Source organism: Epinephelus lanceolatus, chromosome 1, assembly GCF_041903045.1.
Source record: "Epinephelus lanceolatus isolate andai-2023 chromosome 1, ASM4190304v1, whole genome shotgun sequence".
NCBI lineage: Eukaryota > Metazoa > Chordata > Actinopteri > Perciformes > Serranidae > Epinephelus > Epinephelus lanceolatus.
The window spans coordinates 39,753,364-39,778,366 of NC_135734.1; the positions used below are offsets into that span (position 1 = coordinate 39,753,364).

Consider the following 25,003-nt stretch of genomic DNA (forward strand, 5'->3'; position numbering starts at 1 on the left):
CACCTGACTCTCTCTGGTTTCACTTCTTCTTTGTCTCAGCATTCCCATAAGAGGCATCTCTTGCCAAAAACGAGCCAAGGCCATGTGAACTCCACCACTGACGCAGAAGAGGAGCAGAGTTAGAAGCCAGATTCTTGATCTGGCTCACAGATCTCCCTTTGAATATTTGGCATGGACCTGCTGCCTGTCACGACAGACACCCAGCTCCATGGACATGTATCTACCTATTGCCCTCATTCCAGCTTCACACGGAACCCTCCTTGAATGCTCTAGGCAAAGGAAAAGAGACCTCCGCACCCATGCAGCACCACTACTGACTGTCGTCCATCGGCCGGCTTAGCAGAATAAGTCAGACTACCTGCTCATTCTTCAGGCCAGTAAGCTCTGAATCCTGTAAACACTCAAATGTCATGTGTCCTCTGTGAAAGATCAGGGGATTCAATCTGTGCGGTGACAAAAGTCAAGACCGATCAAACAGCCGCTGTTTGTTTAGCTTGTAAATCAGTCTGTCGAGAGAAGAGTTGCACTAGAGAGAACTACGTTTTTTAAATGTCAACCTCACATCCCACTGTGATATTGTACATGGGTTCAACTTTGATGTACCAGGTGTGTGTGTGTGGCTGTCTGTCGGGCCACGTTTTGTGTTTTATTGATGATCTGTTCTTCTTCTGAGTATTCTGCAGTGGATATTTGTTGTGTTTTACGACAGCTTTGGTAAATCTGTCATGTTTTTGATGGAGGGTACTTCTGTGATGCTGTTGTCGGTGGCTGTCATAGCATCAGTCACCTTCCTTCCTCCTAGGTGGTTGAATATGCCACAGAAATTCATTTGCAATTTTTAAATTCAAAATTTAATCGTACCACAATAGGTCTGTAGAAGAAAAGGGATGTTTTAACAGAAACGTAGACTCTATTGATGCTTTACAATTAGAGTAAATAAGTGTAATTACTGTAGTGCCCCAACCACCAACATGCATCCTCAATCCACACTTCAAGGTACTGCTGTTTAGACCTTCGCCTCCAAATGCATTTCGTCACACGCCACTTGTTGATTTGATGTCTGTGTATGGGTGTGTGTATACAACGGTACTGTGCATGGTGTAAATCTGCTTGCCAAAATCCTCTCCTCTGTACACTGGTGCCATGCTTGACATAGAGGTGTTGTCCCTGTGATTTGTGTTTTACTGAAAACCAGCCAACATCTCCAGATGCAGCGCACATTGCTGATAGAGAGCCAAATGCCACCGTTTTCCTACTTTATTTTTAAAATGTCCGTACGTGACCTAAGCACTACATTTTCGGAGTTGTTTCGAAGCGCTTACCTTTTGGAAAAAGCCTGATTTGTTGCCGAATATGAATTACACTGTGACTCGTCTTGAAGTTGCCTTTCTAATGATTGTGTTGCATGAGCTGCTTTGATGGAGGGTCCTATTTTAAAGGCACTGCGTTGCCAGCTGGCTTGAATGTAAAACTAGGCAGACGTGTATTTATTTATACACATCTGCCCCCAGTGACTGGTGGTACTGTGTTGACTCCTGACTGCAGGAAGCTTGAGTCTGAAACAGCTCACCTTCCCTGAGCGGAGAAGCTTTTCCTGTCCTCAGTGTGTAATGAAGGAAAGAACAGATTTGTGGAGTTGCTTTATTTCAGTGATATGACTTGAGCGGACATTAGATTTATTGTCTATGTTGAATTAAAGACAGCATTTACAGTTTGTGAAAGTACAAAAGGTTTAAGACACTGGACCAAATACGGTATATACTGTATTCATTAAGCTGTTGATAGCTCACCCAGAACACAGTAACATTTTGCATTTGACTCTACAGAAACAAAAACTGCATAGAAAAAATACAAAGATACATTTTTGGATTTACACATTTGTGCGTTGCAGCCTTTTAAACCGCTTTATGAAAAGATATGATTTCAAATGATTTTCCTCTGGACTTTGGAAATGCTTGAGTAGATGAAGTATGCCCTCTTGTGGCTCTGTATTATTACTGCACATCACTATGTGGTACCATTCATCTAACTGTGCTTGCACTGTACGCCAGTGGCCGATCCACAACTGGGAGTGAATCTTCTTTGTGCTCGATTCAAATGATTGTATTTCTGTTCTTGTTGACAGTCTGCTTAATCCCTTGTTCAAAAGACATCTTTGTAAATATTGCTTTACATCCTTTTTGTAAATAAAGCCAACAAAAATGTTTAATAAAGATGATGCATAATAGATCAGCGTGTGGGGTAACTCTATACATTAATGTTGATTGTTACTGTGGAAGTATTTTAGGGAAAAAAGTGGCTCTTATTGCAAAGTGAGTAAAAAGAAAATGAAGCTTTCATGATTTCTGAGATAGTATAAGGCTTTGACAAAAAAAACAACAACCCTAAAACCTACAGTTAAGTCAAGGTTCTATTGTTTTCTAATACAATCTAGCGTTTTAAAACCCCTCTGACCCATCTCCACCCACTGCTCAGTTTTCATTCACATCTCCAGGTTCCACCACTTGAAGTCAAACGGTTTCCTGCGGACGTTGGAGCCGCAGTGCACCTCTCCCAGCAGCTTGTGGTAGGCGGCGAAGTCGTCGATGAACGTGCAGTTGAGGCCCAAGCCCTCCATCAGGGAGCACATCTCAGCCTCCAGGGCACAGCGACCATTCACCTTGGGACCAAAGGGCTTCGGGATGCCGAGGTTTTTCCCCAAGACGATCATGTTAACCTGCAAACAGATGTGACAGGGCATGAAACTCACCACTCCTCGATTCACTTGCCATGTGCTTTAATACTTCTTAAGTTTGAAAATGATCACAGTTAATTAAAGTGTCTGAACACACCATGTCAGGGTAGTAAGCCACCGCTCTGAACTGTGTTCTATCCTGTTTTTCCACCACTAACTTGAAGAGGATCGGCAAGTCGATGATGTCCTCATCATCCAGGCCCAACTCTCTCTTCAGCACATCTCTGTTCCAGTCGATGCAGCTCTGGGAGAGAACAGCAGGTATAAAAACGACATCAATGGCACAAACTACACAACACACAAGTTTTAGAACTCATTTTTGCTCATTACATTCTGTAACCTTGGTCTGTCAGCAATTCTCAAAACAGATGTTACAAAGTGCTTTATGCAAAATAAGCAGTAACAAAACAAACACTGAAATGAACCAGTATGTCATGTAACAGTGCACAAGTAAATCCTTGTTTGGGCTACTTCTGCTGCAGACAAAAGGTACACTATGTGGCCAAAAGTATGTGGACGCCCCTGTGAATTAGAAGCTTCACCTGACTCAAACTCATTGCTAAAATGTCCATATAATTAGCCATACAGGAATGCAATCTCTGCAGACAAACATTTGGTTGCAATGCATGTGTCACACTTAAGAGCTCAAAGATCTCACAGAATTATAGGATGCCATCTATCCAATAAATCAAATGTCTGTCCTGCTAGATTTGCCCCGCTCAATTATATGTGCTGTTACAGTGAAATGCAAAACATCCTGAAGTAGTTGGCTAAACAAGCTCATAGAACAGGGCCGTCAAGTGCTGAGGCACATAATGTGTAAAAATTGCTTTGAACTTGGTTGTGAGAAGACAAACTGCGATTTAGAGGGCATGTCAGAACAAGAACTATTCATCAGGAGCTTAAAGGCAAGTGGGGTGGTGTAAAAATCACTGCCATTTGACTCCAGAGCAATAAAAATGTGTTGTCTGAAGTGATGTGTCCTCCTTCACTTCCTTGGCTTTCTGATGGTCGAATTGACCAATGGCTAAGCCCCGCCCCACAGTGTGTATAGCCATTCCCATACACTAGCCTGGACGTTCATTGAAATGCATTACAGAAAGTCAGTTTTGTTCGGTTTTATGAGCTTTGTCTGAGATTTGAAGTTTAAAAATGGTCAAACGGTGTGCATGGGGTACATGCAACTCCGACACAAGGTATCCTGAGAGGCTGGGCGACGAGGTGTATTTTTTTACCCTTTAAACCACATCTCAACCGAGAAAAGTGTCTCCTTTGGATAAAGTTGTGTGGTAACGTTAGACCACAACATCAACTCAACGTGAATAAGATTAACAATGATGTCTACATCTGTTCTAAGGTAAGTCAACATCGTGTTTGAGGCAACATATTGTCACTTTGCTGGAAAGAAATATAAAGTTATCTTTAACATCTCTAGCTAACGTTAGCTAAAGTTAGCCTAACGTTAGCTCCTAGCTGCGTTGTTCATCATGTCACCCTGTTTGCTGGGAGTTCATTAGCCTATTTTGTTCTAGTTTTGTACTTTGGTGATCGTACATCATTGTTAGCTGTTGTCCAAAGGGCTCTAGTTAAGCTAACGTTAACTTGTGGAGCTTAGCTTCATTAATTTATCCGTAATCGCAGAGATAACAAAGGTTGGCAAACGTTATGCTGAATGATTCAATGTAAATACTGTAGCACCAAATTAACGGAGAGACACTCTTGGTAAAGATGGTAAAAAGGCCATTATCCTTTTTTCATATTCTGAGCCAAAAACCTTAACTTTAGTGGCACTTTAACTTGTTGTCTTTGATGGCGACAGCAACGAGATGCGGTTTATCACGCTTACACTGGGACCTGTAAATTTTGGCTTGTAATATAAGCTTTTTATCGACCTTCTCAACGATAAAATGATGAATATATCCCTCCAACGCGTAGTTTAGGCCCTTTTGGTTACTTCTCAATGACATCTGATTGTTATGTCTCCAAAAAATCATCAATTACCTCCTGCAAAATGCCATGTACTGTGACACCTGCCATAGTGCTGGTCACTGAATGTTGATATTTTGTCCGAGTGAGTGGAGGGGGGCGTGGCTTAGCCATAGGTCAATTCTGGCTGCCGGATGCCTGACGAACAATGCTGCCTTAATACCAACTGTGAAGCTTGGTGAAGCAGCAATAGTATGGGGCTTTCATGATTTAGCTTAGTTCCAATGAAGGGAAATCCTAATGCCACAGCGCCCTGGCCATACCCCCATCCAACACCTTTGGGATGAACTGAAACGCTGACAGTGTGCCAAGGCCTTATCGCCCAACATCAGTGCCCGCTCTCACTAATGCTTCTGTGGCTGAATGGGAGCAAATCTCTGCAGAAAATGCCTGCCAAAATGCTGTGGAGAGCATTCACACAGAGTGGAGGCTGTTACAGCATGAAATTAACACTCGTAGTTTTGGAATGAGGTATTCAACAGAAAGATATTAGTGTAATGTCCAGCTGTCCACATACTTTTGGCCATGCAGCGCAGCTTACAGTACAAGCCAGCTTTTCTGGGCGTCAGTCTAACTTCACAATCCCACTCACCTGTACGTAGTTATTTTCAGCTTCAAGACTCGTGTCACTCAGTAACTCATCCACTGTTTTTGGTTTTTCATCTTTCAGACCTTTTGGGGGAGTGGTTTACAGAGCGTTAAAGGAATACTTCACCCCCAAATGATTATTTGTATATCAATTACTTGTCCCATGTTGCCTTGAATTGAACAAAGAAATTCTTGATGAATTTAAGTCACAGGGGTCTGTGTCGAACAACAGCAAAACCTTACGAAAACTGTATAATCCAAGTCTCATTCAACCAGATATTTGGTCAGTGTTTCCATAACAGCAGCAATTTTCAACATACAGAACTTAAGTGAAACAACCGCTGCCTCAGTCAGTTTGTTTGTGTCTTGTGTGACTGTCGATCGATGTATTGTTTGTCTGACTAAAACCAGACTTTTAAAATTCAGATAAACATGTGACAAAATTCAGATAAACATGTAGCACAATTTCAGCATGTAAGCCCTGCTGAAATTGTACTAAATTGAATTTCTAAAAGTTTGAGTTACACACCCAGATATTGCAACTGGGATTCGAAGTCAATCGCCAAGCTGGCCTAGGCATTCTCCACATGCTCCACAGTTTTCACCCCGGGCTTTGTCCCGGAGGTTGAAAGCACTAAATGCGCAACAGAAGAAGAAGCTGGTAACAACATGACGAAATCTACATCCAGAGCTGTGCATTTTTGGATGGATGAAATGTACAGAGCTATCAAGTTGTCCACCATGGTACCAGTTTGCCGCTAGCTTACCATAGCCTACTCAATTGTCGATTGTTTGGTCTGTGACGTAATAGGTAAACCGGAAAAAGGTCCAATAATAACAAACTGAAAGGGGGCATATTGCCACCTATTGTAGCGGAGTGGGACATACTTTGGTCAATAAATCAATTCCCCTCCCGTGCTTGCAGCTTGTATACTGGGACAAGGACAGAAGTCCAACTAAATGGCCTAGTCGAGCTGTAACCGTAGCTCGACGTAAGTGTGAATGTAAATGTACTGACTGTTTTTGTCAATGGAGAAGTGGAAATGGAAATGGAAAAGTCTATCTGTTTGGGAACTACTGAGCATACTTACTGGATAAATGAGACTTAGATTATACTACATTTGTTGCATGAGAGTTTCTAAACAGACGTTTTGATATAGTTTTGCTGTTAAGTTTTCCTCACAAATTCAATTAACACGGGGTGAGTAACTGGTAAACAAATTGTCATTTGAAGATGGTGTATTCCTTTCAGAATAATACAATAAGTTTCCTGAAATGGACATTGTACAGTAGATTTTCCATTGATGATATTGTTAAAGATGGGCCTACCCTCAAACAGTTTGGCTTGTCCGTGTCCATTGTTCTTTAGGCCTCTGAATAGCTTGTAGCCTGCGTCTGGGCTGGCCAGCAGCAGCCGGAAGCCCTGTGCACAGAAACACAAGAGACAAAGATAACAAGTGGCTGTCTCATTAACCTGAGAGCTTAAACAATCCCATATGTACATTAACAACACGTCAGTGTCAACTGCTAACAGCCAGCGGCTTTCTGTCCTTGAACTATTTGATATTTAAGTTTAGTTTTTTAACTTGTGTCTGTTTAAAGGGGAGCATTTACCTTTCTGTCAGCTGCAGGAACAAAAGTCATGAATTCATCTACGTGGCCGACGAGGAGCCAGTCAGAGAACAGAGCAACAGGCTCCTGAACCTTCTGCGCCCACAGGAAGTCTTGAACTACTTGGGTCATGTTCCGTCCTTTAGTTGCTCTTAAAGAAAGAGAGATGCAAATATGTTCACAAATCTTTGGCTACATGTTCTCCTTCCTGTAAAGTCAGGGACTTATCTCTGGATCTGCTAGAAACTTACGTAGGGAAGGCCACGCCAATAATGATTCTGCCCAGGGGATAGTTTTTTCCATTTACAGTGACAGGAGGACTGACCTCCAGATTACCAAACGAGTCCAGACTGCTCACATCTCTTCTGTGAGCCACCCTTGTCACGTAGCCAAAGTCTGGGCCCTGAGGACATCCAAGTGGTTAAAGATCCCCTCCACACGTTTCAAGACATGAACATACTCTGCTTTGAACAATAATTTTCATCTGAGGTTTTCTTTGCAAGAAAATTCAATTTTCTAGTTAAAGCATGTTTTTAAATTACATCTGTTCTATCTCTCTAATGGAAAAACCCAAAATCTATGAATATGCAAATAATTTTCATTTCAAAAGTTGAACTGTTGGCTGCAAGATATCTCCTACTTCAATGGAAAGATTTTTGTTTTCAGTGTACAGACTTTCAAGTTTCAACTTCACAGTTGTGTAAGCTGATATTAAACCACAACTGGCTTCAAAACAAGTTGTTTGCTTGTACGCACATGTCTTAATAAATTCCTACCTTCAGCACATGAATGTGAAAACTGGCTTCTACAGTAAAACTCTGCACACATATCATCCAAGACACATTACCAGAAGTTGTCTTTGTCATGACAAGTTGACATTAAATTTGTTTGGGATGTCCTTACAATGACAACTTGACATGAACCAGGATGACATTACCAGAAGATGTCTTTATGTCAAGTTGTCATCGTAAGGACATCCCAAACAAATTTAATGTCAACTTGTCATGACAAAGACAACTTCTGGTAATGTCACTTTGATTAATGTCAAGTTGTCATAATCAAGACAACCCCAAACAATGTCAACTTGTCATTACAAAAACTGAATGACACTTAATGACAGCAGTTCTAAACGTTTATGACATGTACATAATGTTAATGATCGTGTCATGTCACAGTTATGACAGTGTCATGTCACCCTTATGTAGATACCTTAAAGTAAAGTGTTACCAAAGTTTGTTTTTCTCGCATGCTTCCACAATCAACTAAGAATCTAACAATTTTTGATAAACTGAAGTAAAAGGAGGCCAGCGAATCTATATCAAAACATCAGAACTCTCACACAACTTGTGCAGTGTGATCCAAGTCTCATTTATCCAGTTGTATGCTCAGTACTTCTCAGACACATATATTTTTGCTAAAACATTACTGTTTAAAACACTTGTGCATAAACAGTCGTATATTCAGACGAGTAGGGCGCTCAGGCAACTCAATCGAATGCCCAAGCAGAGTTCAGACACGCTTGCCCGGAAGCAATACTTAAATAATCCACTCAGGCCTGAAATACACACACATGTACAAACAGGACCTACACATTTATTGAATGGAGAGATGTCAGAGTGAAGGCGCTGCCCATGGACAGGTGCCCTGAGCAGTTGGGGGTTAGGTACCTTGCTGAGGTGTGCCTCAGTGGTGCCTTGGAGGCAAACTGGCACCGCTCCAGCTACCAATCCATGCTCCATGCTTGGTCCTGATGGGTACTTGAGCAGGTGACCCTCTGGCTTCAAACCCGAGTCCCTATGGACTGAGCTACTGCCACCCCATGTATGTGGAAGTGTTTTATGTAATAAGGTTTTTAGTAGTAGTTTTAACATAAACGTATGTGTATGGGAAGTACTGAGCATACGACTGGATAAATGAGATTTGGATTATAGTGCACGAGTTGTGTGAGAGTTTGTAAATTGATGTTTTGATACAGATTTCTGGTTTTTAAACACAGTTCCCCTTTTACTCCGATTCATTCTGTTTGCTGTTTTGGGAAAAATTTTCCTCACAAATTAAATGTAACATTAGGTGAGTGATCATTTTCAAATCATCATTTTGTTGGTGAAGGATTCCTTAAGATAAGACACAAAACGTTGCCACTATCTGAGCTTTTCCATTTCTGAAAGCACTTTGTTTCTCTTAACACTTGATGTCAAGAGACACTTGAGTCTCACCAGTAGCTCATGATATGGAAAATCCTGCATCTTTCCATCTCGAGGGGAATCCAGAACAACAGGAAAGATGTGATGAGGTGAGTCGATGTATCCAAACTCCAGCTCATCCTGAAAAAGAATATGAGTTAAACTTCTGCTGTCCTTGGATGATACGTGTGAATATTTCATGTGACTCTGGGGTTTTGAATGAATAATTCCTTTTCTTTCTCGTGATGTGGTTAATGTGAAATCCACTGACACTGACAGAGTTACTACACTGTTTCCAACTTGACTTTTGTCTGGCTTGTCATTTTCAAAGAAGCACAGGTTGTCAGTTGTTTTTTTTATGTGACAGATTCGGTTTTCATACCTGCATCCAGCGATCTCCTCGGTTCACATACTCGTGGCAAATCTTGAGCTTGTACCCGCTTCTTGCAACAAGGTTCTTCATACCTTTGAGGAACTGGTAGTTGTCTTTAGTGCTGAGGAGGTGACCACAGAGGAGGAAGTTTTCATTAAGCAAGAGTTTGCAATTTTCTTGTCATTTCAAAATGCAAATGAATCTGGCTTTTTGTATCTTCAAATTGTACCAGTGACCAACGTCATTATCCATATTCTTTGGAGTAAAACAAAAACATGAAATAAATCAAGAATAACATGTGAAACCAAAAGAGAAAATGTAAATCATAAGTCATTGACAGGCGTAATTTGAGCCTAGTCGTCAGATGAAAATGTTGGCACACTTAACATTTGTACAATTCATATGTATCATATCAACATTTCTAAAGTGACCCAGTTCAGATTACATGTATATGAGCTCACTTTGTCATCTAGAGGTAAAGGGGATAGCAGATGTTGTGACACCCTGGTGAGATGTTTGCAAAGCTGCAGACCACTAGAAACCCAGTTTCAACCAACAAACAACAAAACAGGTTGTTTTTTAGCAAGACATTACGGCATTTCCAGCTGTGAGTGTAGCACAGAAACCGCGTATTTTCAGCCAAAACATGATCCTTTCCTGATCATACCCAAGTGGTGTTTGCGCCTAAACATAACCACACCTTAACCACAGCACTGTTGAAGCTTACAGTTTCAAAATATCCACGACATAATAATGTACAAATGCTAAATATCTGTGGTTTGCAGAAACGTACAACGCCAACACTCATTCTGGGTTGGTACTTTTCTTGGCTGTATGAGGTAAAACTAAGGAGGAAGTGTAACACTGTAACATGCTGACACATCTATTGTCACCATCATCTTTATTATTCAGCAGTCTGCTCTTACCTGCAGACAAATACCTCCTCAGGCTCCAGGGTGTTGGGTGTCATGATCCAGGGTGCCACTCTGAACACAGCTGTGTCAGTGAAAATAGGCGTCTCAGGGAGACCCTGTCAGAACATGAAACAGAGATGTAACCTTTGTGGGTTTTTCTTTTTTAAATAAATTCACTTAAATGTACAAAATGTGAAAAGTCCAGATATTTTTGTTGCATGTGAAAAATCAAAATCAACTATATTTCATCACAGCCACATAGAGTAAAAACAGATGTTTAATGCATTCAGAACCCCATCCATTTCAATGAACATAACATTTCTAGGATGCCTAGATCTGTGATTACTGTCATATGACTCCACCCAAATGCACACCTATTTGATGGGATGTCTGTGAATGAATCACCGTGTTCCACATCATCTAAAGTGGACTGCAGTAGAGCCACGCCCCCCTTTTAACAAGCATGGTTGGCAATGAGGCAAGGAGGAAACACAAGCCAAGTACATAATTTGTGTTTAAACAGTTCTCAAAGTAAACGTGAGATTTAATATTATGTATACATGTCAAAATTTTATATTAAAGATTTATGGCTTTTACTTAGGATTTTTCCAAAATATCCATCCATTGGAATGGACTGGGATCTAATTTGTCACTGGAAAATCAATAGGGGAAACGCTGTTCTGATTTTATTTTCTGATGATACAATCAGCTTCTAATGCATCCTATTCATTTTGCACACCAAATATTCATCCCAGGAGGTGTTCAGAAACTGTTTTCTGGATATACTTGAGAGATTGAGGATATTCTGAATAGAGATGACAAATTCAATACAAAAATTATGTGCAGTGAGTTTTACATCATCACTTTATTCATTGATATGAGTTAACCGTTCACTAAGTATGAATAAAATTGAGCATAGCGTTAGTTCAGGCAGGTCATAATGTCAAGCTCAGCTCACATCCCAGCTATATCAACTGATCTCAAACAGCCCAAACAACTGATGGAGCAGCTGATTGATGGAAGGGATTCAGTTGATAGATCACATGATTCCTTTCTATGCAACCAATTGGCGAATCTCATTCAGGGCGCTCTATTTAAACAGCTCTGGCCTGCCTACTGTTGCTGCTTCCTCTGCAAGCTGCTTTGCAACGTGCCTCCACCCCAGCTCCTCTTTTTCAAGTTGTGTCTGACTTATCAATGTCATTTCTGTTTGTCTTCGATGCTGCTCTGTTCTATTCCCGAGGGGTCTTTACTGCCTTAGGCTCTCTATGTAGGCGCATGGAAGGGCAGGAGGTTTGATCTCTCTGCCTCAGACTTTCCTCATTTGCATGTGGAAGTGTGGAGAGGTGTGCTCTCTCTGCTTTAGGCTTTCCATGTAGGCATGTGGAAAAGGCGTTCTGCGTAGGCCTAGGAAAGGCAGAGGGGCCCCAAAACAGAGCCATACCTCCAAATATAATACTGCAAATGGAAATAAAGTTTTCTTTGACGAAAGTGTTCCTGAATGAACTCATGTTTTTAGTTGAAAAAGGGTCTATTAATACCATTTATTGTCATTTTTACCATTAGGTAGATTTATGCTTTCAGATTTTCCATCCATTGAAATGGACAGAAAAAATAATATCCTAATCCGGATCCTAGAAAAAAACATTGCTAATGATTTATGCGTGCATATTTTGTTTAGAGTCGAAATCCACCATTACAATATTTCTTGTGTGTCTGGAACATTGTTGGGTTCTCAATGGGTAAAGCAGCATAAGAAACTAATGAGATGAAATAACGTGTAACATTGTGGATGCCATGTTGCAGATCTTACGGGACTGATGGGCTCTAACAGACTGAGGTTGATGCTGATGAGCCCGTCGAAGTCCTTGTCGGAAAACCTGAGGCCCTCCACATAAAAGTTCATCTCTGCTTCTCCTCCAAGGTAAGGCACTTCCCTGGACAGGAACTTAGCGCTCAGCACCAGTGGATAGTCCCTCACAAAGTAGTCATAGACTCTCTCCGCTGAGGAACAGCATAAACAAGGCTTATATTAAAGTGCTTAATAGGAAAAAAAAGATGAAGTTAGTATGAAAGTTTAAAACATCACAGTGCCTTTAACTAACCAGCTGAAATACATGCACGTCTGGGGTTTTCTCACCCCACATCTTTACTCACACACGGCATTAGTTGTCTTGCCCTTGGACCTGAAGACTCTCACACTCTCTGCATGCCCCTGAGAGATGTGCATGGTGAGCTTGTAGCCCTCTGGGAGCTTGGGAGGGCCTCTGGTCCGCAGCACCATTAAAGACATGTCTTTCAAATCTGTTCATCCAGCAAGAGTCATGTTGTTTAAGTGTAACATTCAATCCTACATAACATTGCACTGCAAGAAATACATGACATAAATGTGCATGAGTGACTTTTTTTATGCTTTTAACTCTGAAGCTAAATACTACAGTCGCTGTGTGGGATTATACATGATATTACTGGGAAAAACACACACACACATGATAAATAACACCTGTTTGCACTATCAAATTTCAGCTCTACTGGTTTGTCTACTCTAAGGTCATTTGAGAGGCCCACTTCATCAGCCCGCCCTCTACACTCACAGTGAGGTCTGTTAGTTTTATCAAACTGATTTTTGCTATCAACACTTTAATCTGCTGACTTTGCAAAAGCAAATATGAGTGGCCTTTTAATGCTGACAACAGTAATGAAAAAAATTAATGGTGCAAAGGGAAGAAAGAGAATTTGGTGGTGAACGGGAAGTGGTGCTATTTTACCTGACACTTTGGAGATGTGGTTCTGCTCGCTGTCTGGTTTCTTCCAGTAGGTCCTCTCTGAGTCACAGTTGACCAATAGGATGGCTCCGTGCCCATTAGGACCCCATTTCCAAGATCCCTAACAAGTTTTCAACAAACCATGTGAATGAATTTGATTTGCAGTTTGATGGAAAATATAAAGGCACAACAGCTCCTCTGAAACAGACTTTGACGTTCTTACACACACACATAAAATTTGTGAAATACAAAGAATGTCGAAGTGTGTTTAAATCAAGCAGAAACCTCCAGGCTTGAAAAACGAAGCCATTGTGGAAGTGCCAAAAACTGCAGTTCTTCGAATGGCCACTGGAGGCTGGCTCCGAGAGCGACTCAATCCCCATTGACCACCATGTTAAAATGCACAACTTGACAGCAGAAATAAACATGTTTACATCCTGGTACTGAAAAAGATTTTGGTCTCTATAGCTAATTTCCTGTAACCACAGGTCGTCTACCCCTGGTATAAGGGTAGCCATAACTATTGTTATTTCAGCGTGATTTTAGTTCATGAAAGTTAATTGCAACATTTTGGTCGCCGAAAAAATGTTGTATTCAGTCTTTGGTTGTACTTAAAGATCTGTTAAGGAGTCGGATGTTCATTCTTTCTGGTAAGTCCATTTTGTTTTAATGGTTTTAAGACTGTTTTCCCGAGTGGAAATTAGCTTTAGAATTAGCATTAGTACAGTTTACCCTGGCTTGTAAACGCACCGTCCTAACAAAGGTAGCAGCTAGCATTAGGTTTATCTCCAGCTTCTCATCCAAATATGACTTGCATTCCAAATCGCTCAATTTTTCTTTTTACTTTTAGTAGGTACTGCAGCTGCACTCAAAAAGTACGTACTGTTGCATGCAGTATGCACACATTCGGGACACACTACTTCCTCATGACGTAGTATGTATGTAGTAGAACATCCTGGTATTTCTGGCATACTGCATTTGTATTGAGACATACTAATGCGGTGTCTCAAATCACATACTTCCATTAGTACACCATGTAGTATACTATTTGCACTATGTACTTATTGGTGTAGTACGTGAATTGCGACAGGGTAGTGTTGTCTCAAACTAAACACAGCCGTTGTGCACTTACCGGAAATGACGACCACAAATTAGCTAGTTAGCAAACTAGCATTAGCATTCGCATTATTTTTCGCAGTCCCACAGTCCTCGGCCGCCATTTCCAGTTTGAAAAGTGGTCCCTCCTGTTCCACTACGTAGCCAAGATGGTGACCATTGAGGGCGAGAAGTGTCCATAGTTCCACACTCAACTTCTTGACCGTTTTGAGTGCACCATCCGGGTACTCATAGTGCACTGCATTTTTCCATACTTCTCAGTGTGAACGCACTTATGCACTCAAAATATTAAGTGTAAGTACAGAAGTACACGATTTGAGACACAGCATAAATCTTTTTCTGGCATTCTATACAGTATGGTAGTATGGGTATTGGAAAGCATACATGCTCTATAAAACCAAGATGGCAACGACCAGAATGCCGAACTTGAGGCCTCGGAGTGGGAGTCCACAAACCAATGAGTGACGTCACAGTGGCTACGTCCATTATTTTATACAGTCTATAATTTAATAACACATTCATAACAGGACTTTGCCTCTGATAGAGAAAAAAGTGGAGAACAATCAGATATACACACAGTAGGCAGGAACACTTTAAATCGATTAATGTGCAGCACTGAGTTTATTCCGTACATAGAACTCAGTTTGTTACACTTGCTTATCAGAGATAAAAAAGAGAGACTCTCCTTCTTTAAACGTCAGACTTTGTACAGCCATCTGACACATTCGAGCTCACCTTGTTAGTGTTGTTTTTCTCCACAACACCGTCTCTGTCAGCATCCACATCAAGAGAGATCTCTGCGTGACAGACACAGTTTGTTTATCACAGAGAGTGGTTCACATCACAGAATGGCTATTATTGTACTGTAAGACAGCTTACATACATTTGTATATGACAGTTCCTGTGTATCCAAATATAGATTATTCCAGTTAACATAGCCTATGAGTCATGTTTGGATACTGGTGTGCATTTGAACACACCACTAGGCTTTGGCTCTGCTAATATGATGCTGAATTCAACTCAGAGCTTAAAAGTTAAGCAAATAATTGGCTGTTATAAATCTTTTTTTGTGTGTTGCTTCTTGCTATAACTTACCAACAGCTGTCAGGTGCAGAACTGCTTTCCCCAAGACCTCTTTATTCTCCCCATAGTACTGAACAGAGAGCTTATAAGACAAAGGCACAAGTCATTTAGTCGTACAAAATTACATTTGACAATACTGACATCTTAAATCTTAAAATGAAGAGCCGTACGCCTATTGCACATCAAAAAAGTTTTTGAGCTCTGGTTATTTGAAAAGTGATGAATCATTAATCAAAGGAAGCAGGAGGAACAAATGCTTTAAGGAGGATGAGTTTGATATATTTACACTAAATTAAAAAGTGACTGCAGACAATTCAGTTCAGATGTCACAGATTTTTATTTTAGTCGTTTGGTGTCAGGCTCAGAAACAAACTAATATTTAATACCTGAAATGCTAATAAAGTTCTTCCAGAAATATTAGCACACTGTTCTGGGGAAATTGCTAAACACTCTCGGAAAAAAAAAAATTGTTTCTGTGTTAACTTGAGTCATGTTCCTGCGTGTGCATTTTCTCATTAATAATGCCTCATTTCCTGGAGCTGTTAATTTCCCATACATAAGCGTTTACCAAAATAAAGAAGTATGATTTACTGCTTTGTTACATCAGTGTCATGCATTTCTGTCCCTTTTTACCTTGTTATCATTTTCATGTTGACTGGCAGAGCCCATGCTGATGAGCAGCACTGAGTTTCCATTGAGAGGGATGTGAGAGAGATCGGTTGTCTCCTGGGGTGGGGGGTTGATCCTGTACTGAACACCGGCAGTGCACTTCACAGAGAAGAACTTGGAGCTGGGAGGGGCACTCCTGAGGAGACAGAAGATTTTGATGCATGTTAGGACTGTGTTTACAGCAAACAGACATACTGTATTAAGTAAACACTGCGTGTGTATAAGCAGATATTTGTTTATATGTTTGGAAAAACAGTGACGTGTGCAGGCTAGCCAAAAGCTCAAATTTCATAACAGGTGGCGAACCAGAGTAGCAGCTGAAGTCATGATAAAGTTAATCTTATTCTTTGGTGCTTGGAAGACAGCAAAGCAAACAAAGTGGTTTACACACACACACTGTTTTATTTAAATAGCCTGTTAGGATGACGTGCATCCACAAAAAGACATGATGAAAAATGACATGAGGTTGCAAATAGAAACTGCAGAGGATGTTATAAGTAGCAGAATAAAGAAATACAACAGTGTGTGTGTAAAATGCCTCAGTTGCAGAGCCTGTTTGAACTGTTTGAAGTCCCCTTGTTTGTCTTGGCAGACAGGTGAAGACATGCCTATAGCCTGCCTAAGGACAAAGACACCTGATAATCCCACCTCATACTACTGCCAAATTTCAGGTTTTCCATGTGTCAGCTACTTTGTGTACATGTCTCGACCGCACCTATATTCAGAAATAGGCACCGTACAGTCACATCAGTTGAACTTACAGGGCCATTAAAGGATAGATCTGTCTCATTCGCATCTTACGCAGTCCTAATCTCTATAAACAGACTCTGCATGTGTGTGCCATAGTATTAATCAATCATGGTTGAACTTCGGGTAAATATTAAGTGGAGAGGCGGAATGTGTTTGCATTCATGTGGAGATATCTGTTTATATAGATTAGCTGAAATGAACAACGCAGAGAGGAGGAAGTCTTCACTCAGATATCCGCAGGCTAAACCACATCCATGGGCGGATTATAAGATACTTGGCCCCTAGGCACAGATATGCAAAAGGCCCACCACCTCTCCTACACAGGAGCAAGACACACACTCTGTGGTGGTTTTCTTTTCTTTCAGTTGTTCTGCCAACACATTCTCACTACGACCTAGTGTCTCAATCCAAGAGCTGCAGCCTTCGTGGATTACATTGGCCACGTCCTTTAAAGACCACATCAGCCGAACTGAACAGTCTCTGAAATGGGACGATCTGCTCTGCGGAGGATTTCCTAGTTGCATAACCAGATGTTCTTGCCCCAACCTGTTGCTGTTACCTAGCAACCAGCTGTACTTGACCAGAGTTGGACTCTCCACATCTAGATAGGATGTGCAATGTACCATGCGTCAGTGGTTGTTGACACATAGTCGAGTTTAGGCAAAAAAAACACATGGTTGGGTTTAGGCAACAAGAGAACAGGTTTTTGCTTTATAATTGTACGGGACGTGAACACTGCTCTCCCAGGTGAAAGTTGGCCTTAAGTCACTGCCCAAGCGCCGGAGTGAGACTGGGTTGCTATGCGTCTTTTAGTGCTTTTGTGTCTCTTTGTGGTTGTTTTGCATCTCTTTGTGGTCTTTTTGTGTCTCTTCATGGTCTGTAATTTGAGTGACACTTTGCAGGTGAAGGCCAGGGGGCCATGACACTTAAAACCAATGGGCCTGTGCTCGGTTGGCCCGTTCAGTCCATCCTTGACCCAGTCAGCCTGAAATATTGGCCCACACCCATTGTCAGACCAAAAGCTGATGGGTTCCAAGTTTAACGCAGCCCATACATACAGCATTCAAAAACACAAGTACTCACAGGAGAGGTTTTATGTCTGAGGCATAGATCAACGTTTGGGTCGATACCGGAGAACAATGAGTAACAGTAAATAAACCATTTGCTTTGTTCATTAAAAGGCTTATCAGCTGCTGCCATTGTTCCTCTTGCCCACACAGAGTGTAAAGAGATCCTGATATGGTTCCAGTGTAAGTGATGGGGGGACAAAAATTCACACACTTGTCATTTTTAGTGTAAAATTCCCTCTTATTGTTACTATAATCCTTCCAGCACAGCTCAGGAGGAAAAAACAGAACTACAAACAGGGATTTTTTTGTACTAAAAAGACCATAACTTGGTTTTATAACCTGAACTGCTGAAACCTCACATTAGCTTCAGCTGAACTTTGAAAGCATATTTGCACAGACTGAGCAAGTACTGTGGTTTTTGTCCCCTGTCACTCACATTCTTATCACATTAGGACTGGATCCCTTCACAGCCCGTATAAGCAGGAGGAATTTATTGATATTCCAAAATATCCCTCAGATAGAGCCCCTTAGAGTCCGGTCCATGTGCCAGCCTCTGCCCAGTCAGTAACCTCGCCCTAGTGTACTGTGTAGGCTGGCATCTGGCAGAACAAACATTTCTTTGGGACAACAACGTCTCAATAGAGGACAACAATAGAGTACTGTTGATGCTCTCCACTGTACAAAACAGAAGACCATGAGATCTGCCATCACAGACAAGTGACACCCTCCCCACAGCTCTGCTGATGTGGGGTTACAATGGGATTCTTATACACTCAGCTGCCAGTTTATTAGGTACACACACAACTACTGCAACTGCAGTCAAACACAATGATCCTGCAGTAACATCTACTTTTATTACTGTCATAATGTTTCATTTTTATTAGCAAGGTGTTGATTCAACTTTATGGCCATTTTGGAGGTGCAGTTTGTGGTGCTATTGATTTCTATTACATCAAACCAAGTGTTGTTTCAACTATTAATTCCACCTTTATTGATATAAACAGGGTGGAGAATTCCTTAAGCACAATAAAACTGACTGCCAAACTGCCTAACAGTTGAATCAACACCTCGTCAACACTGTTCCAACAAAAATCATAAACTTAAATATTATATTATATTGCAGGACTGTTGTATTAGACTGCACTGGTTTTAGATGGTGTCCATAATAAACTGTCAACTGACTTTATGCTTTATAATTTAAAAAGGGAATCTTTTTTATCCATTCACTTTCTGAAACTGCGGGGGGCTGGAGCCTATCCCAGCTGACATTGGGTGAGAGGCAGGGTACACCCTGGACAGGTCGCCAGACTATCACAGGGCTGACACATAGAGACAGACAACCATTCACACGCACATTGACACCTACGGACAATTTAGAGTCACCAATTAACCTGCATGTCTTTGGACTGTGGGAGGAAGCTGGAGTACCCTTTTGATGTGAGGCGACAATGCTAACCACTGCACCACCATGTCGCCAATTTTATTTACTTTTTATCTATTTATATAAATCAATAGATTAAATGTAATTTTAGCTCTGAATGCTAACTCTTTAACTGGCTGTCTATTGACCACATCATTAAAATAAAGAACGAGACATACACATTAAACCATAGGTGTAGATTTGGGTGGGAAGGTGGGGTGCAGGGGACATAGCCCCCTCAATATTTGGAGCATGTGCATTTGTGTCCCCCCACCCACCACCACCACCATAAAAACATGGAAGTTGCAGTAGTATTTTTTGATGAAGATTTCCATCATAAATTGATGAAGAACAAGAAAAAAATGATGCTAAAAAATTCCCCAGAATGCAGAAAACTGAGTGTCATGCTCAAATGTGACACCCAAAATTTTCTGGGGGTGAACCCCAAACCCCTTTTTCCATATGTGTGTTGAAATGTTTAAACAAAACCTACACCCTAGCACTAGACTCAAGCTGTGTAACACACACTCAGCAATACAATACAGTGCAATGCAACACATTACTCCCAGAGGAGAACCTGAATACTGTCATAGCCTCATAGAATACATATATGACATGTTTAAAAGTAAACTCTCCAAACAGTTTGCAGCACATAGTCTATAGTCCAGATCTTTGTGTGTAGGATGTGTGTGTGTGTGTGTGTTCTGTAAAAGACAATAGGTGGAACATGAGCCTACCTGTTCAGGTTCACATTAAGTTCCGATCCCACCACGCATAAAACGCTTGTAGTTTGGCCATAATCTACTCTGAGAGTCCGAGGGTGAATCATGACTGCAGTTTCCCCGCAGTGTGTGAGCCGCTCACACTTCCAGTGAATCGTTTTAATGTCCTGAAAATGAAAATGTCTTTTCCGTTATCAGCAATCGCAGACCCTGACCGGTCCTGACTTGCACACTGAGCTGAGAGCAACAGACAATAAGCAGGTAGCGGAGGTTTAAGCCCCTGAGCTCGCTGATTGGTCAGCCAAATGCCAGCCACACCCCCGTTACACTAGGTTCGTTCGAGATGAGCCAGTCCTGCACAGATTCGATCACCGGCGATAGTTTTGTGTCCGACTTCATCCCGACTTGCTCTGACGTAGCCTATTACAAAAGTGGACGGTGATAAAGCCGCGAGAGCGAGGCGGCCGCAGTTTTTAGAGCCAGGTGCTGCAGTTGCTCTCCACTGACTGCACCGCCTGGCTCTCACCTGATCTAACAGCTGATTGGTTTAGACGTCGACTCAACAAGATGACGTTTTGGATAAACTACTCATTTTTGTTGAATTCTAGAGATTAAGATTGTATTTGACTGATCTGAAGGTTTGTTCTGTGGACAGAAAACATGTTGTGTGACTGATGGTGAAAACAAACTGATATACGGGTCTGATCACTTTTTTAATGAACTGACATCATTCCAGACAGGGTGTAAGTGTGTCTGTGACTTCCTGCACGGACTGAAGGCTGCTGGAAACTGTCGGGAAAATGTCCGACTTCACCGCAGCTTTTTGTCACCGCCCCCCGCTGCGGCCGCCTGCTCTCGTCTACTTTTCAGGCGAGGCGCAGTTCATCTCGAACGAGCCTACCATCTCCTGAATCTCAAGTCTCATGCCGGTCTCTGTTTATTCATCCTCTTTCGGTTGGGCTATTTGTTTAGAGGGAAGGTTCACAAACATTGACTGAACACATTAGAGTGGCTTAAGCAACAATGGATTACCTGAAGAAGTTCCCATCAGCCTATTAAATAAGTGTATCTATGACCGCACGCATGCGCAGCAGTGATGAGATGCACAATGGGTTTTTCAGTGGTGGAGAAACTATTCAGATCCTTTACTCAGATAAAACAATGGAAACAACACTGTAAGAATACTCTATTACAAGTACAAATCCTGCATGAGAAATCCTGCTTAATTAAAAGTACATAAGTATAAGCAAAAAAAAAAATGATGTAGGAAAATGTAAAAATGTTTAAATTTCTAATTTTATATACTTTGTTCATCCAATTCAATTCAATATTTTCACTCCGTTTGTCACATACACACACACGCACAAACATGCATTAAATGGAGAGATATCAGAGTGAGGGGACCATCCATAGACAGGGGGTTCGATGCCTTGCTCAAGGGCACCTCTGTAGTGCCCAGATGGTGAACTGGCTCCTCTCCAGCTACCAGTCCACACTCCATATTTTGGTCTGGGCATGGACTTGAACCAGCGACTCACTGGTTCCCAAGCCAAGTCCCTATGGACTGAGCTTCTGCCTTACAAACCACTTATGAATAAAAAGTGTTGGCAGGGCCTCAGCAATAGAGTTCCAGGGTTATTGATTTAAGATAGAAGTCTGATACAGCTTCTTTTGTACTGACACTGCTGATGGCCACAATAAATATCCATTATTCAGAGAACTGCTTAACTTGCTCCTGACACCTGAAATCTCTCAGCCTTCACAAGTGCATCAATATTAGGTTTGCAAAGTCATCCAGAGGGCCATATTGGATCCTTTCGCGAGCCCACTCTGGCCCATGGGCTGTACATTTGACTAAAAGTACTAGATTCGTCCCTGCATCAGTGTTAGTTATAAAGTATATGTGGTTTAGTGCAGGGTGGAGCCCCCTCCAGGGTGTCACAAGATAAACCTGGGGCGGTTATAAGTTGATTAATGGGAGCAGGAAGAAGAAAAATTCTCATAAACCAAGAGGCGTGGGAACCTCCAGTTAATCTTTAATAATTTGTTGTTTATAATAAGCCTTGTGCAATTTTTCTTCATGTATAATCTTGCCTTAGGGTGAAGTCAGGTAAAGTGGGACATCAGGTAAAGTGGGACAAATACGGTTTTACATCTCGGGCTCTTTGAATATTGGCAGCCACTTACCAAACACTTGCTGCTAAGTATACTGTAATGTATAATGTGCAATTTGTCTTAATCCCAATTTTTAAATTTGTATATTTTTATAACTATTTATTATGCTGCACTCTCTCTCTCTTTCTCTCTCTCTCTCTCTCTCTCTCTCTCTCTCTCTCTCCTTCTTGTTTTTATATTCTGAACTTGACTTGGGAAGCCCTGCACAAGAATTCCTATGTGCTTAGACTGTCTGGTTTGTGCACAAATGGCGAATAAAATCTTTGACTTATTCCATTATTACGCAAATGTGCTTTACATGAAAGAATCTCATGTCTTTGCCCCAGACCTTGCAGGGTAAGCTATGTGGCATGTTGATTTTTGGTAAATAGAGTAATGCAGCCAAAACAGTAAGGGTATAGCAGCAAATACTAGTTGTAGGATGCTGCATTTCATTACATATTTGACTTATGATCCACATATTTTTACAATACACTTTACATTTTATGGGAAAAAGGTGCATTTTGGTGAAGCGGGACAAAAAGTCAAGCTAAAATTTGGCATTTTTCCAAAGTGAAAGCATGATTTTAGGGCACCAGATGTCCTGTCGGATTGTATTTTTGTCACTTAAGAATATTAAAGACGATGCAGTGAGTCCATGTCAGCCACAATAGTCCAGAATTAGCCATCACTGTTACACACACACACACACACACACACACACACACACATCCATTAGGCAAAATGGCAACAAGGACACAGGCAGCAAAAGAAGAGGGACAGCGTCGCAAAAAAGTTGAAGGATTTTTTAAATTAATAGTTAACTTACATTCAGGATTTAATAAATTAATAACTGAACTCACAAATGTATAAACTGGATTCTAGTTTATTAGTTTAGTAAAGTTTTTTTTGCACAATTAAAACACAAAGAATAAAGAATAATGAGGATAAATAATAATGCAATACAGTGACAGGGAGAGGCAAAAAACCCAGAGACCCAAGTTTCACAAATTTTCACATTTGATCTTTTACAAAACAAACATGACTGTCCCATGTTACCTGAACATGCCAGTATGGGTGGGGTTCTTGCTGTGTTGAAAGGTCCAACAATTATGCACCACTTTACTTTGCAATAAATTTTACAAGCAGAGATCCACAGCAAGTTCTACCAGTGACACTAGTTTCCAGAACTTTGGGTGGTTTTACCAAAAAGTGTCCCACTTACCTGACCTCACCCTACTCGTTTTGTTCCTGTGACCGACACATTAACCTTTATATGAAAAAAAAAAATATATATATATCAATACTGATGCATTAGTGTTTGTTACAAGGTCTTTACATAAAGCTAGGTGGTTTAGTGTAGGGTGGAGCCCCCATCAAAGTGTCACAGGATAAATCTTGAATGGAGCAGGCAAAGAAGGAAGAGGTCACACACACACACACACACACACACACACACACACACACACACACACAAATTGCTTGATCTTTAACTGTTGTGTTCAATTAAACTTGTGTTCAATTTTTCCTTTGTTAAATCTTGATCTGTAATGTAGTGGAGTACAAGTAGCAAAAATATGAATATTCAGCTAAAGTACAAGTACCTAAACATTGCACTTACTCACAGTATTTGAGTAAATGTACTTTATTACTTTGGACCACAGGGGAAAGCAGCCTACTAACTGTTCCCATGTAGGCTACCCTGCAGAGTCAAAGTAAACTGAGTTGAACAGCTTCATCTGAAACTATAAGCCTCCTCATCATCATTAATACCCTGCAACATGTAAGGTGTGTATGCTGCAGTGTTGCGTTTAGGGTCTCTCATCCAACCAATGATTGCATAACAGCTCACCTGTTCAGGTCTGCCTTCAGAGAGGTGCCGACCACATGGACGACGCTTATAGTAGTACTTTCGACCTCCAGACGACATGTGCGGCAATATCCTGAGCTAAACTTCATCCTCCCAGGTTCCACAGCATCAGAGGAATCCCTGCCGTCAGCACTTGAAGCCATGGTTGCTTGCTGTCTGCCTCAGACCGATGAGTGATTTTCGGGACGGTGTCGCCTGTTTTTGCAGGGATGCCGCCCCCTCGTTTGTAATTTGACACAGAAGAGATAATACCTGTTGGCAGACATATCGTGGCAGTTAATGTCAAAGAAAATAATAACGTGTCGCTATTCAGTCATAGGATGAATGCTCCATCGAGGGGTGTGGATGCTGATGTGATGACAAGGTGAGGCTTCTGTTCCGCAGGGCTTCCCAAGCTTCAGATGTGTGCAGATGAAAATGATACAATAGTGCAAGAGTCCACAACTTTAATATGATTTAGCACATATAGATCATACTGCAGCTATATGGAAATGACAGGTGCATGAATGAAAACTTGGCCTATATAAGAATAGCAGACTTTCTGCATATTATGCACAGGCTATTACGCAATATGTTCTCATGACAACAACCACTTCAATCAATCAATCAACTTTATTTGTAGAGCGCTTTTCCTGCACGGACATGCAACACAAAGTGCTTTACATAATTAAAAGCAATTAACACAATTAAAGAAAGAAAAACAATTACAAAGAAAGAAAGCCCCTCCCTCCCACCCTTCATACTAGACACACACACACACACACACACACACACACACACACACACACACAATCACACACACAATCACACACAATAGGGAGACATGGCATGGCACTGAGGAACACTTGGCAAAATCAGGTCAGGTCAGGTCAGGTCAAACAGGTATCCGGATTCCCCTTTGACCGCGGGAGAAACATTACACAATCTGTAACAGTTAAAAAAAAAAGTATCTATCTATGTGTATGTACAGAATATAGGGTGGACTCCAGTGCGTC

The 25,003-nt window shown here is 41.2% G+C and overlaps 2 protein-coding genes across 16 annotated transcripts in view; one reads left to right on the forward strand and one right to left on the reverse strand.

Annotated features, from left to right (window-relative positions):
- The window catches only part of rap1gapb (RAP1 GTPase activating protein b), a 199,524-nt gene extending 197,297 nt beyond the window's left edge, over positions 1-2,227 (forward strand). For all 14 annotated transcript variants that reach the window (XM_078170421.1, XM_078170375.1, XM_078170396.1 and 11 more), the window contains one exon: positions 40-2,227. The gene's annotated coding sequence lies outside the window, so the exon portion shown is untranslated. The remainder of the gene's footprint in view (positions 1-39) is intronic.
- On the reverse strand, positions 1,420-24,189 carry padi2 (peptidyl arginine deiminase, type II). Of its 2 annotated transcripts, none has more exons than XM_033626136.2 (16): positions 23,991-24,189; positions 15,987-16,158; positions 15,366-15,435; positions 15,006-15,067; positions 13,158-13,275; positions 12,547-12,693; positions 12,203-12,393; positions 10,402-10,505; positions 9,485-9,596; positions 9,136-9,243; positions 7,171-7,322; positions 6,923-7,070; positions 6,638-6,731; positions 5,313-5,392; positions 2,832-2,978; positions 1,420-2,716 (listed from the first exon to the last, which is right to left on the reverse strand). In XM_033626136.2, exons 1-16 carry the CDS (start codon positions 24,149-24,151, stop codon positions 2,483-2,485), a joined length of 2,100 nt encoding a protein of 699 aa, XP_033482027.1. In that variant the 5' UTR covers positions 24,152-24,189; the 3' UTR covers positions 1,420-2,482. The 2 variants fall into 2 exon arrangements, with proteins under 2 accessions (XP_033482027.1, XP_033482028.1); XM_033626137.2 differs by lacking the exon at positions 23,991-24,189 and adding an exon at positions 20,000-20,236.
- Between the last annotated feature and the right edge of the window lie 814 nt (positions 24,190-25,003).

Excerpts from the sequence above, each read along its gene's own strand:
- padi2 (XM_033626136.2), bottom strand. The coding sequence starts at position 24,151 with ATGGCTTCAAGTGCTGACGGCAGGGATTCCTCTGATGCTGTGGAACCT. Across the intron at positions 15,436-15,986 it reads AACATGAAAATGATAACAAG|CTCTCTGTTCAGTACTATGG; the intron begins GTAAAAAGGGAC and ends TTGTCTTATAAG. Across the intron at positions 9,244-9,484 it reads GAGGAGATCGCTGGATGCAG|GATGAGCTGGAGTTTGGATA; the intron begins GTATGAAAACCG and ends ATTCTTTTTCAG.